Genomic DNA, 14,019 nt, shown 5'->3' with positions numbered 1-14,019 from the left:
TGTTCCCCACAATGTCTGAACACTGATTAACAAGCTGGATTGATACAAAAATCAACACGGCCCGTAAAAAAATCCTTAAAACCCGACCGATAGTCTCTAACTACAACTAGAGGATGAGCACTAAATATTTATGTTTCTGATGGGTCCCATAGCGATCAGTTCTCTGCCAGTCAACAACGTTAATCAATATCATGGGGAAAATAGAAACTCGTTGTTGACGACTTGCAGCTGGCACACAAATCGCTTTAGTGGTGTATCAACAGTACGTGGGTCTGAACTCCTTAGCCAAACCGTGCAAGCAGTGAATTTGTCATGACCATACAATTTGTCATGACCACGTTTAGGATAAATAAATAAGAAACAAACAGGTATGCCGAACAGTGGACATGGGATTTCTGCGCTAGGAAGCATGTGGAGGTGCCTGAACACAGTTTCGGCACACGGGCTGATATGCCTAACGCGATCCTTGCAAGTGTAAGTGGGAATATCAAGTAGGAGTAGGGAGATTGTATTACTTCTCCTTTTGGCAGCGGTGCAACTGCTACTGGAATACTGTGTCCTTGGTAGTCGGACAAGATTACAGGATGATCCCTTCTGGCATTATCATCTATGAATTTCTAATCTATGAGTTTCTAATCTATGAGTTTGAATACCAGCTACAAACCAACAGTCTGGGAGGTCTGCATCTGAAAATAAATGCTACAATTCCTGGCCACCTCTTTCTGTAGGAAGTGTCCCAGCTCTACCAATTCCATCTGCATGGAACTAAAATATTTCTGACATACTGCTGCATCTGCAGGCCAAACACCTCTCATTATAGTATGAAACTGCAAAAAGGCTTCAGTTTTTTAAACTGGACTGAGCAATTTCCTCGTGTCTATAGCATTTCATCCATGATTTTGAATAAAAGAGAAGGAACGCCATTATATAGATGGTTTCCTCTTTCTTGTTACAATTTAATGAAACGATGGCTTTTTCTAATTTATAGTAGCAACTGCCTGGAATTAACTTGAATAAATGCAGGTGAAGTGTTACCAGTGTAACTGGCTTTTACATGAACTTTTAATAGTGTAAATCCATGGTCCCTCATGGTATTTCTCTTGATTTATGCTACTGTGAGTTTAGAACATCACCGGATTAAAAAAAAATCCAACACAGAGACAAATATAAGGGCCTGGACCACAAGTCCTGTGAGAAGCAGCTGAGGGAGTTGGGGGTGTTTAGTCTGGGGAAGAGGAGGCTCAGGGCAGACCTCATTGCTCTCTGCAACTATCTGAAAGGAAGCTGTGGGGAGCTGGGGGTCGGCCTCTTCTCACAGGTAACTAGTGATAGGACCAGAGGGAATGGCCTCAAGTTGTGCCAGGGGAGGTTCAGGTTGGAAATGAGGAGACATTTCTTCTCAGGAAGAGCAGTCAGGCACTGGAATGGGTTGTCCAGGGAGGTGGTGGCATGGTTGGACCAGATCATCTTGAAGGTCTTTTCCAACCCTAATGATTCCATAATGCATTTAAGTGCTTTGAACGCTCCTATACTTACAGGTAATGTCACAAAACCATGGGTGTGTGAAAGCTTCTGACAGATGACTGAAAGTGCTGCCCAGTCAGGTTGGGAGGTCGCTACAAAGGCTTACCATTTCCTTTACTGGAAGTTTCTTCTTGCTAACTTCTCCAGTAGAACTTCCACCCAAGAGCCCCCAACTCAGTTCCAAGAAGAGGATCATAACTTTTCTTTTTTAACCAAAGCCATTGATAAGAGCTAGGTTAGAGGATGATCAGAAGTACACTTAGACAAGAAGAACTTGGGGAGCAGGGTTTTTTAAAACTAGAGTGGTGACAAGGAGCTGGCCTGAGTTGCAGGTATTCACCTCCTGATGCTGATCATCAGGCAAATCCATAGGGAAACTAGATATTCTTAACCTCTAGTTATTTTCTTTCAAACTGAACTTAAACTTTTGTCAAGCCAGGAAAAAAAAAATCTAATATGACAGACGGCTACAACAAAACACAAACTGAACTCCAGCAGTAGTTGTAAAGAAAATGACTAATCTGAGGTATACAGATTGAACATGCTAGTGGAAAAGGCTTTCTGAGTAATGTCAGCAGAATCCTAAAATAAAGGATCATGAACAATCTAGACGCGTCTCCACATCTTTAGTTCTCTTTTTGAAGAAGTGTAGTCATGTCCCTGTGGGAAGTAATACGACCCAAGGATATGAACATAACTTTTCTTATATCTGTAAACAAGTCAGCAACAGCTAGTGAGTTAGGAATGAAACAGAACAGATGTCATTTCATCTTAATTTTCAGCTGTTTTCTTTCGATGCTTGTAGAGGATAATAAATTTATCAGGTTTTATGAAGGGATTGGAAATTAAGCTAGCTTTCTTATGGAGATTTAGAAACTTTAAACCTGACCTTCTCATACAGTATTTATAATCCTGGTGGTCCTGAGATGATCTCGCTGATACGCAGAGCAGCGGCTGGTTTAAAATAGCAATGTCACCATGTTGTTCTAAAATGATATAGTGTAGCATGTAATTAGGCATAAGTAAAATGAAAAATAAAATTTGGTAGCAAAATTTTATAAAGCATTTTACCAGGGAATTTCCATTTTCAAAGGGTGGTCTTCTTTATTTTAGTTAAGGAAACCAATGCTCACACCTAATGAGCCCTCTCCCTTCTGTGTTGAATAGAAAAATAAATCCTACTTGCTTTTTTGCAGGGAAACCTACAAAAGACTACTTACTATGTCTAAATAAATGCATGCATGCGTGTCGACAGGATTATCAATCTTCACAAACATTACTGAAATCAAACACAACAGTTCTACTGTCACTGTGCATTCATGGCTCCAAGGTCAGTCCCTTTACTGATGAGCATTAAGCACTGAATGATTAGGACATTAAAGTCTTTACACACTGCTTTATTCTGTAGGAAGAAATTATACTAAATATCAGGGTTAAAGCTCACCTAAAGGAGAGCAACAGGACATATACACACAAACACAGAGGAAAAACAGTAGACAACAGGCCCCTGCAACTGCACGTACTCATCGCACTAAAGTGACCTAATTTAAACCCTGCTGCACAGTCCCAGCGGCCCAGGATCAATAGGGACAGTCACAACATGTGTGCTGCTGACAGAGGGCAACGCAGCCAACAGAGAAATAGAGGAAACGTTCTTGTCTCACGCCTAAACCACTGAAAAAAAAACTTACTGTCTGGCATTTCTGCCTGTTTGTTTTTCATTATTTGATCATTTGACCATGGTATATTCCTCTGCATTCCTCAAAGTGCCATTTCTAGTACATACGGTTATTTACATTCACTAGAAAAAGAATATGCTACAGTTATTTGTATCATTCATTGGGTACATCCTCTTCCTACATTTTTCTCTAATTTTGGGGTTGAGATATCATTGCAAAACTTCCTTATGCTTTTCTTACATCTTTAGCCCTTCTCAGCATTATTTGTTAGCATCCACTACACCAAGAAAACTACTCAGCATCCTCGGTGTATACTGACTTGGTTAAACCTTTCCTGTCTAAATAACTGCATATTAATCAACCACAAGTGACCATAACAAAGTTTTTCTGTACCCATTTCAATCACCTCAGCTTTTCTTCAGTGTAAAATACAACTAAAATTTTTGTCTCTCTGTCTCAAAAGATCAGACAATCCTTTTTAAAACTGAAGCAATTCTTAACTTGAAAGCAAACAGGGATGGGTAGAGGCAATGTTTTAAGAAATGACTGCATGTTGAGTGAAACTAAAAGCATATTGGTATTAGAAGCTCAACAAATCTAGTAACAACCCTCCTTATTACAAACACATTCTCACAAGCTGGTGGGTGTTTTTTATTCAATACCCTTTCTTGAGGGAATGCCGATAATATCAGGCAGATTGTTTCCAGACGTCCAGAAGCTGCAAGTGTCACAGGTCTGACACATCCAGCGTTAGCTTGGGCGGCACTGGAACAGCAGTGCCAAATGATGACTTGAAAACCCTTTAAAACTCTCGGACTGGTCTCCGTTGCTGATTCACAGTTACTGCTCTCAGTATGAACCAAAGGAAAGACATGCATTTGTACTGCAGCTATTTTGCTAATCTGTTCAGTAACTGAAATCAAATCCACTGCAAACAGTGACTATCACAGGGTCTCTCCTAAGAATTTATTAGCAGCATTTTTTGCATCTTTCACTCTGACCTTTTGGAAAACTGTTTTGTCTTTCCTCCCCTTCATTTTCTTTTATGGAATTGTTTATGGAGCATTTTCCTCCAATGTTTTTCAACCAAATGTGGTAAAAATTTATTGCACATAAAAGTTTCATCAGGAAAGGCAGAGTTGTTTACTGTCCATTGCAGCAGGAACCCTTAGATATTCTTGGCACACGCCTCTATTATAAAAAAAGAAAGCGTCTTATGAGTAATTTACCATTACTGGCAAAGATGAGTAGTACGTTTCATACCTTTTTAAGACAATACATGCTATTTCCTCTTCCATTCACATCCACACAGACCCATGCAGTAAATATGTTCAGTGAAAACTTGTTATTACAAATGTATCTTACAAAGCTTCAGCTTCCTTTAAGGAAACAGCTAGAACTGTACGGCCAGCCAGCTGCCTTCAAGTAACTGTGACCTTATTACAGTAGTCCTATGTATGATTTTTTGGAACAAATGTAATTTAAGTGATGCCTCTGGAGCTGCACCTCTGCAGCTGTGACAGTCAGCTGTTTGCTTGGTCATGCTCTCAACCAGATCTGTAAAATTACATCATTAAAAAACAGGCAGAAAAGTCTGCCCACAAGCTCTAATCTTGAAGGCAGCCACACAACAAAGAAGCTTGTGACATACGGTGTCTGGACAGCGAGCTGTCATTGAAGGAAACGCAGTCTGAAGCCACATTTCAGGCAATGCCAAGCCTCTCCTTGTTAACATGATTGTATGTATGCAGATTTTTTAAACTCCAGTTAGGACTTCTTGTTTTACGACACAATAGAAGACTAGAAAAAAAAAGTGATTTTTTTTTCTCTTCATGCCTTGTTTTCTGACAGTTAAAAGCTTTACACAAGTGCACAAAACCTCTTTCTAAAGCCAACAGCAAAATGTAACATTTTCAGGTGAACTTTGACTGTACCCTTTCCCTGAAAACACACCTGGGATTTAAAGCATTGCATAGCATAATGTGACAGCTCTATGCCCCAGGAGGCCAAAATAAGGAAGAAATATTAACCGTGTCATTGTTCTGTTTGTGAATGCCTTCACCTGCTGAAAGAGCAATTTAGAGGAAAAATGCTCTTGATGTTCTCCATTAATAACCTGAAACCTACTCAGTTCTTTAACAACCTTAAACTGCCTGCTGTTACTCATTTATTTGGAAATGCCTTTTCTGTGCTTTGTTTAGGAAAAAAAAAAAAAAAAAACATGCCCACATATCTGGTGTTTTTATGAAACCAGCCTATAAGAAGCTCTGTTCTGCATCACCTATGACAATATCCACAGATCTTTTAAAGTTATTGAAATATCCTCCTTACACAAAGGATGCTTCAAATATATAGGAGAATTGAGATCAATTTCTTCAGGTGAGATAAAATTTTATATTTAGATTAAGTCAAACATTTCAGTATCGCTAATATCAAAAATAAACTATGGAACACACCGTAATTTTTTGCATTTGGATTGTGTACAATCTAAGTACTGAGAAAAACTGAAACAATGCAATCAAACTGAGAATCTTCCATTCATCTGAAATGAAATTCCAAAAACTCAGGGAAATTAAAGATACCAGAGGTTTAATGTTGAATTTTCTTTATTTAACACAACTTGAAACTTCCCTTGTGCCTGTGAAGGACTGACTCCCTGTTCTCATTTGCTTGCTTGCCTTCCCTCCTGTATCCCAGGAAATATCATGTCATTTCCTGCGCAGCAATCCAGCTGCAACAGATTTTCTTCATTAAATCAACAAGCTAAAAATACTTGAGAAATATTTAATGAAAATTATACTTCCTCTCGTAGAAATATTAGGGAACTACTATTTTGAGAAAGCTCTTGAAACTCCCATTTGGCCCTGAGCTTAAATTCTATTCCAAAAGGGGAAGAAAAAAAAAAAAAAAGCTTTTTAAAATGTTAGACCACAGAGAACCCTACAGTGATGAAGAATTAGCCTCTTTGAGACAATGTTTTAAAAGACATAAATATCTCCCTCTCAGTTATTCGTTTTCTAGTTTCCCTATTTCCATTTTGCTGAGGACTAAGACATGCTGTCGAACACTGTTTCCATCAGTGTCTCAGAAAATGGACCAAATGGGACATCAGGAACCAACCTAGTCAATCACCATATTCTAAGACATCAACAATTCCTGAGGGAACTTCTTCTGAAATCTCTAGTAAGGGGAGCCTTCAGTGTTTCTTGTTTAAGCAATCTATACCAGTAGATAAGTATTCTTGCGTGAAGAAAGCTTCTTCTTAGTTTCCAGGAGGAATGGGAAATAAGCAAGGTTCTGGCCCAAATGTTGAAGGTTTTTGTTGTTGTTGTTGTTTGTTTTTCTAAATGATGTCAATAATATGATTAATAAATTCCCCTCAAACTGGTTGCTCCTGTAAGATAAACACCTACCATTACCCCACTGAGAGAACTCTAGTTAATACTACTCACAGGCTTACAAACATGCAGATCCTTTATCCAAGTTCTAACAAAGACAAAAATTATACTGTTATCTACTTGCAGGACTGTCTTTGAAAGTATGAAGTATTAAATTATTAAAGAAGCACCTTTTAAAAAGCATCCTCTGTATTGCCAGATGTATAAAAAACCATGTAAATACTTTAAAAGGTCGTTTTTAAGTTGTACAATTTTTGCTACTCCAAAGTAATTAATTCCTTGAATCTCCACTTTCAAGCGTTCAAGTATAAGTTCAAGTGTTTCAAGTACATTCTCCCCTACACTCTAATCCTGAATATGCTTCTGTTAAATCAGCGCATCAGTAACCCAATTGTATTCTCATACACATGCTGTGTGCATTTGTATCAGCGAACACTGTTCTGAAAAAGAGTCCAGAGGTCCTCCAGATCCACTTGCCTTCCATCCATCCTGGTCTCACGGACATGGAACAGCAAGCTGATCTAGGTGTGCCCAGCAGCGTATTAGGCCACCTAAGCTATCCAGTCTGCTGCTAACACACCAACCCTTGCAGCACGCTCATGCACACACAGCCCCGCGTCCTTCCATTGGTTTTCTGTGGCTGCACCTGGGGCCGTGCTGGTGAGTCAGCTCTCTGGAGGGACAGCAAAGCTGTCTTGAAAAAGCAGCCTCAGGGCATCACTCGGAAGACAGCCTAAAAAGAGCCAATACGACTTCTTGCAGGAGTAATGGCAAACACATGACTGCGGCCTATGTGAAGTGCTTCTCCGCTGCTAGGGCTTGTAAACTCCCCAAAGCAATTACGAGTAAGGGAAATTCCCAGCAACAACAACTTAGAGGAAGGGGAGAAAAAAAGAAAGATGGAAAAGTTGCTATAGCCCTGTTAATACATATTCATCAGCTAACTTTTGCAGGGCAACTTCTCCCCAAGGTGATTCAAGATTACGGGAGTTTAATGTTCCAATTGAAAAAGCTTCCTCTGCTTTCTAAATATTTAACTCGCAGAGCAATATTTATTTATACAATAGGCTTAATTACACCAATGTCCTTGGGTTTATCACCTCAGATCCAAGGATATCTGCAGCTTTTCACTACCTACCATGCATTCAGAAGCAATGCATTTCATGGCATATAGCAAGGGAGCTGAAGTAAGGTGAGTACTTCTTAATGTAGTCAGATGGCTTACTGAAATCATTGCAGGGCCAGCTATTATTGGCCTAATATGTTCGTGATGAATGTTTGACTACAGTTCTTTTAAAAATTACTGCAATTATTTGTGATCACTCCTGTGGCTAACTTAGTTTGCATAAGTGCATTAAGGTTTTAAGAACCCTAGCACTATATCCAATGAAATACACATAAGCAAAGGCAGCCGAAGCGTTCCCTGCTTTCAAGCTGCTAAAATCTTGTACTTTCACACAACTTTTTGCCATTTTACCCACTCGCGCTCCTCTCGCGGCTATTTTTAGAAGAAAATTCCAGGCGCTGTGCAAGGACCAGAGACCTGCCCACCCCAAGAGGCCCTGCAGGGAGGTTTTTACCCCCAAAACACGCCTTTTTACCCCCCGCTGCCCGCCCGGCCTCCCCCAGCCGCGGCCGCCATCTGACACCCCCGGGGGATCTTGTGTCGCTTATCGCCGAGGGTCAGCTGTTTTTATTTATAGTTCTGGGCTTTTTCTTCCCCCCTGTGGCATTTCCACGCGCAGCCGGGGAGGGGTGAGGGGTAGGGGGGGTGAGCACGGTGCCTGCCCCCGGCGGAGGGAGCAGGGCGACGGGGCGAGAAGGAAGGGGCGAGGAGGAAAAAGCAGCGGGGCCCAGGGAGGGCAGAAGGCAGGAAGCGAGGGGAAGGCGGGGGGACGCGGAGCAGGACGGGAGGGACGGATATGGGGGAAAAAAAAAGCAAGGGACGGGGGGCGAGGGCGACCCCAAAGGGGTGAGAGCCGGCCCGGGACCCACCTGGCACCGGCACACCACGTCCGACTCGGTGGCCAACAGGTCAACCACCTTGCCTTTGCCTTCGTCCCCCCACTGCGCCCCCAGCACCACCGTCACTTTGTTACCGCCCGGCTCGCTGCGCGCCCGCTTGAGCCCGCCGCCGCCGGGGTGGCTGGTGCGGTCGTTGGACGCCCGGGTGCCCGACATGGTGGCCGGAGGAGCCGCCGCCGCCGCCTCCTCCTCGCTCTGCCTCGCTCCGCCGCCGGCTCCGAGCACGGCCCCTGCCGCCGCCGGCCTTTAACGGCGCCGCCGCCGCCCGCCCCGCTGACGTGCGGGCCCGCTGCCTGCCAGCCCCGGCGGGCACGGCCGCAGCAGCCGCCGCCGCCGCGCTCTCGCCCTCCGCTGCCTCCCGCAGCCGTCTGCCCTCCCTCCCACACACGCCGACCTCCCGGGCACATGGGGCCGTGCCGTGGGGGTATCGGGACGCGGCAGCGCGCAGGGCTTCGCGGCTGTCGCTGCGGGGCTGGTGTGTGCGTGGGACTGTGGCTGTGACTCGCACACACGCGCACATGGCTCTGAGGGACACGGGGACTGACACACACTGGGTTTTGAGGCGCTGTGAGGCGCACACAGGCCTGAGGAGTGTGGACTTGTCACTGTGAGACAGACAGACGGACGCTGGGCCTGTGACCCCGCAGGACACAGCTTTGAGGCACTGGGACTGCCTCTGTGGGACGCACGCAAAGAACAAGCAGCACACGTGGAGTAGTGTGCACACACACTCAGTGGCCCGGGACACAAAGCTGTCACCGGCAGAAGGGCAGACACACAGGCCCCTCCGACACGCACGAGGCTGTGGCCATGAGGCACGGCTACACGTGCTGACCCGAGGAACACGGCCGGCCGCGTGCTGACAGACACACGCGCGCGCCTGAAATGTACGCGGGTGTTGTCACCGAAGAGGCACGCACCGCGCTGACAGGCACGTGCCCTGCCCTGGTGGCCCGTGACACCCAAGAGCCTTGTGGTGGGACACGCACACGCATCCACGCATGCCCTCGCACGCTGACCTGAAAAAGTATGGGGCCTTCATCGTGAGAAAAGAGACGAGCTCAGCGTGAGGCACGCCAGGCCGTGCCTCGCGGACAGATCGGTGCATACACTTCCCTGGTGTGGCACACCAACATGAAGGGCTTGACATCTGCGTTAACACATGCACCCCAGGCGTGTGGGGCTGTATCCCTCCAAAAACAACCTGGAAAGAGGCAGATCTCAGGCCAGGCTAAGACACATGCAACTGTGTTAGCAGGAGGCATGTGTATGCGTGTACATGCCTGCACGCACATGTGCACAAGCACACAAGTGGCAAAAATTCAGCATTTTCAAGTGTCGCCTCCTGGCGTAGTGACATGTTCCTTATTTTTCACTGTGGCTCAGAAGAGTTGCTATGATATACATATGAAATCATGCAAGTATGTTGTATTTGCAGTAGTCAAAATGCACTGAAATACTCATACACTGTGTTACCAGTATAAGGATGGAAAGAAACTACTGGAACACTCAAATTAACTCCTGAGGAAAAAAATATAACAATGTGCATAGTCCATTTCAAATGCCCATCTGTGTGCTCTGTGTATCTGCACGCATATACAAATACACATGCATGTGAGAGTTTATGTATGTGCATGCACAGAAATGGAGAGAACATATTCCAGACTCCAGCACCTCGTCAGCATTCATGGTGGCAAGCAGAGCAGACATTTGCTCTACTTCATTTCTGGCATTTGCAGTATTTCCTCTGGGAAAAGGAGGGAGGGAAGATTTAACACTCTGTGTTCTCCAGCTGAGTATTTGGCATTGATCAGTGGAGGTGATAAATATGGAAGAGAAGACTGGAAGCGAGCTCCTGATGTTTGGGTCTAGTTTTCCCCACTACTGATGTCAACTAAATGATACAACACCCCGCTGTTCCTATTGAATAACTGTTCCAGAGCTGTTCTAGTTAGAAACGTCTGCTAATTTCTAGCCTTCTGGCCAATTTATATCCATATGTTCCGTGCTAACATTGTCATTTAGTTTAAATACTTCCTCTCACTTTCCCACATATGTATTTATAGAAGGAATTACATCCAGTCTCAGGCTTTGTTTTGCTAGGCTGAAAAAAGTAAGGTTTTTCACTCATCTCTCAATTCCCTATTCTCATCTGCCTGCCGTGCACCTGTTCTGAACTCAGTTCATGTTTCTTGAGCATGGGTGGCTAGAATTGCAGGCCGTGGTCCACGTGAAGTTCCCTACTCTACACAGGAACTAATCTCTTCTCCTCTCAGCTGGAAATATCTCACCTAAGACGTTCCTGGACTTGTCAAGTTTCACAGACATGTTGAGAGTCAGCTCCTCTCCCACACTTCTCCACACATCGAAATGCTGCTACCTCTTTCTGCCATTTGCACTTCACATGCGAGATACAGCTACTTGGCATTTCGCATATATATTCACATTCAGATACCATGTGCAGTCTAACATGGCCCGAAATACAAGCCTCCAGCTAGGGTGTCAGAATTTTGCACTATAAAATTTTAACCTTTACTTTTGTCTCGACCATTCTTTCAGATGGAAGATTACCGCAAAGTCTGTTAAGGTATTTGATCCCTTTGGCCTAATATGTACCAAATGTCTGGCCACAACTCAAGCATAGCCTTTACCCCAGACTCCTTGGGCTTCTCACCTTAGTACCAGCCAGTTTAGAGCTGCCCAGCATCCCAGACCAGCTGAGCTCAAACTTGTTCCTTCTGGAGCAGCCAGCACTGGCTCTATTTCTCATTACAGCCATGCACTGGCAGCTCATGAACCTAACTGAGAAGCTTCTGCACTGGTCTGCTGTCTCCTCAACCATTTGCAGGCAGCCTGTTCCTGCTGTGCAGCAGAAGTTCTTGTTAGTGAGTTAAACTTTTCTTTACCTAATACCTTATTCCCCTTTGTAATTGTACTCACCCCATATTCAGTACCACACTGAGTATCTTAATGAAATACATGCCTACCTACGTTTGTTCTGTCTCAACAGTTGGCAAAAGAAGCCTGTGCCAGTGATCTCTTTCTACGTTTGCTCTTCCCTTTTGTGCTTTATCCCAGTTGCACTCACCTCCAGGCTTTTATTTTCTTTCAAAGTTTCCTCTAAAGCTTTCGTTACTGTTCCATCAAATCTTCCAAGTTTTTTGCTACCTAATAGCAAAATCATGTTATTCATTAAATAATAAAGAGAGTCATCTCATTGTGGAATAATTATTTTCTCATTGTGGAATAATTATTTATCAGGCATTACATTTATAGATTTTTTGTGATTTGTAAACAGCAAAAATCATCAGCAGTGTCACTCAGTTGTCGCAGCTCAACATATCTAGGATGTAAAAATACTCTTTGCTGCAAGAAATATATTGCTGGCGCTGTTCCTCTGCAGGAGAACCTGCACAGAGCTACACTCCAAAGACAGATACGATCCCAGAGCTATATTTATTGTAATGATTTTTATGGCATTAGCATTGCCATTGTTGCATGGCTTTTTTTTCTCTTTATCATACCTTCTATCTATTGGTGTAGGAACTCACATCTTTTTCCAGAGCGAATGTATTGCTGTTCTTTTGGTTGGCTAGTTGGTTATGCTGTTTTGTTTGTTTGTTTGTTTGTTTGTTTGTTTTGTTTTTTGTTTTTTTAACCAAAAAATTATCCTGGGGTGAATATATGTAAATTGCCCTGCTTAAGGACAGAATCTAGCCCTTTTAACAGACTACAGTGTTTTCAGGTTTTTTTTTTTTCTTTTTTTCTTTTCTTTGAGTCTCTCAGCCCATGACTGGTTTGGAGGAAATTTCTGCACATTTTTGTGCAAAGAAAGGGGCAGCTTCTCAGCTGTTCATAGCCAAAAGTATTTTAAATTATTCATTGTTTTTCTTTTACATTGTTTCAGATTTAGGAAGTTTGAAGAATTTTTGATATTCTCTTTAGCATTTCTGTAATCATATCCACTGTATTTTTGAGATGTTCAGAAACTCCAGCTACATTTTCTTTCTAGTGCTAGCAATATTAAACCTTCCATTTCCATAAGCTGTTTCTTGTGAAAATAATAATGAAAACTTCACAAACTAATCTACCAGGAGGAAAAAAAAATCTTTATAAAAGTTCAAAACATTAACTCTGCATAGAAGTATGAGGCAGTTGATGACTTGAAGTGATTTATTCTTCTTCTTATACCAATTTAAAAACAAACTCAAATCCACTGAAATCAATGGGTTTAAATGCATTTTTGTGTTTGACATGAGAAAAAATCTAATCTTCAAGGCAGGTTTTGCTCAGTTCAAAGCAAATGTTTGACTTGCAGATTGAGAAATGCATGAGATTAACAGGGAGGCCGTGCAGAGTGACATGGGACTTGTAAAGGCTGCAGGTACGAGGTTTCCCTGTTACCTGGTGCTGGGTCCTGACAAAGAATCAGTATTAGGATCTCAGGGGAGCTGCCTGTACCTTGGAGCTCATCCATTAGAACCAATCCACCTAAAAATGCTTAATTTTTGCAGTTTCACAGAAAAACTTTCAAAGATCTGCCTACTTAGATTAAATACACAACACTTTTAACTTCAGGTCAACAAATACGAGCTATGTATGCCCAAATGACTAAAACAACACACTTAAGATTTACTGCAGAATAAATTAATCAAAACTATACTGTTTCTTTTCAGAACTACATTTTCACCAAATATTTGTTTGCTCACCGCCCTGATAAAAATAGTATAATGGTGCACATGCACTTGAAGAACTGTACACTGGGAGCAGTAAAGAATTTATTTGGATAAAGTGCAGATCAAATTGTAAAGGCTCTCCTTGTGGTTCAAGATTTCTTCTGTCTTCTCCTGAAAGACTTGGAGCATGCAATAGAGAGTGCACTTGCTGAATCTGCAGATGGCACAAAGACAGAAACAACAAGAATCACACTGGAGACCACGATGCTTCTCTGAACAGGAGTCGAAATGTTATGTGGCTGCAAAAGAAGGCAAACACTATGCTGAAATGGGAGAACAGCCTGTAAAACTGAGGAAGGTGTCCTTAGACCTGCTGAACCATCCAGCTGGAGATCCAGCTGAACTGTGGGGAAAATGAGACCTGGCTGAAGAAAATCCAGCAGACAGCCACAAGTGCATGAACCTAGGTTTGGAAAATGGGCCCTAGGATGAAAATCTGAAAGGGATGGAGTTGTTTAGTCTAGGAAAAAAAGAACAGAGGTTTTGCGGTAACAGACACCAAGTATGTAAAAAGCTGCTACCAATGAAAATGGAGTGGTAACGTTTACTCTGCTTGTGATGGCCATGATGAAATGTTGTATCTTTCATTATACTGACTGATCTGATAAACATGTACAAACTTCACGGCATATAAAGCTTCGTTAAGCTTGAAACAGA

At 42.9% G+C, this 14,019-nt stretch overlaps 1 protein-coding gene and 1 long non-coding RNA gene across 2 annotated transcripts in view; one reads left to right on the top strand and one right to left on the bottom strand.

Moving 5' to 3' along the window:
• Positions 1 to 10,123, bottom strand: part of ADSS1 (adenylosuccinate synthase 1) — a 27,579-nt gene extending 17,456 nt beyond the window's left edge. The window contains exon 1 of the mRNA XM_080596355.1: positions 8,597 to 10,123. Coding sequence (XP_080452481.1) covers positions 8,597 to 8,782 — 186 coding nt within the window. The 5' untranslated portion in view covers positions 8,783 to 10,123. The remainder of the gene's footprint in view (positions 1 to 8,596) is intronic.
• Positions 3,341 to 13,936, top strand: LOC308196786. Its single transcript, XR_013952401.1, has 2 exons — positions 3,341 to 8,283; positions 13,303 to 13,936. It is a non-coding gene; the product is annotated as an uncharacterized lncRNA (long non-coding RNA).
• Positions 13,937 to 14,019: the final 83 nt, after the last annotated feature.

The sequence above is a fragment of the Anser brachyrhynchus genome (assembly GCF_964034855.1).
Source record: "Anser brachyrhynchus genome assembly, chromosome: 5".
Lineage (NCBI taxonomy): Eukaryota > Metazoa > Chordata > Aves > Anseriformes > Anatidae > Anser > Anser brachyrhynchus.
Note: the sequence above shows the minus strand (reverse complement) of the source record. Positions and strands in the feature narration are given on the sequence as shown.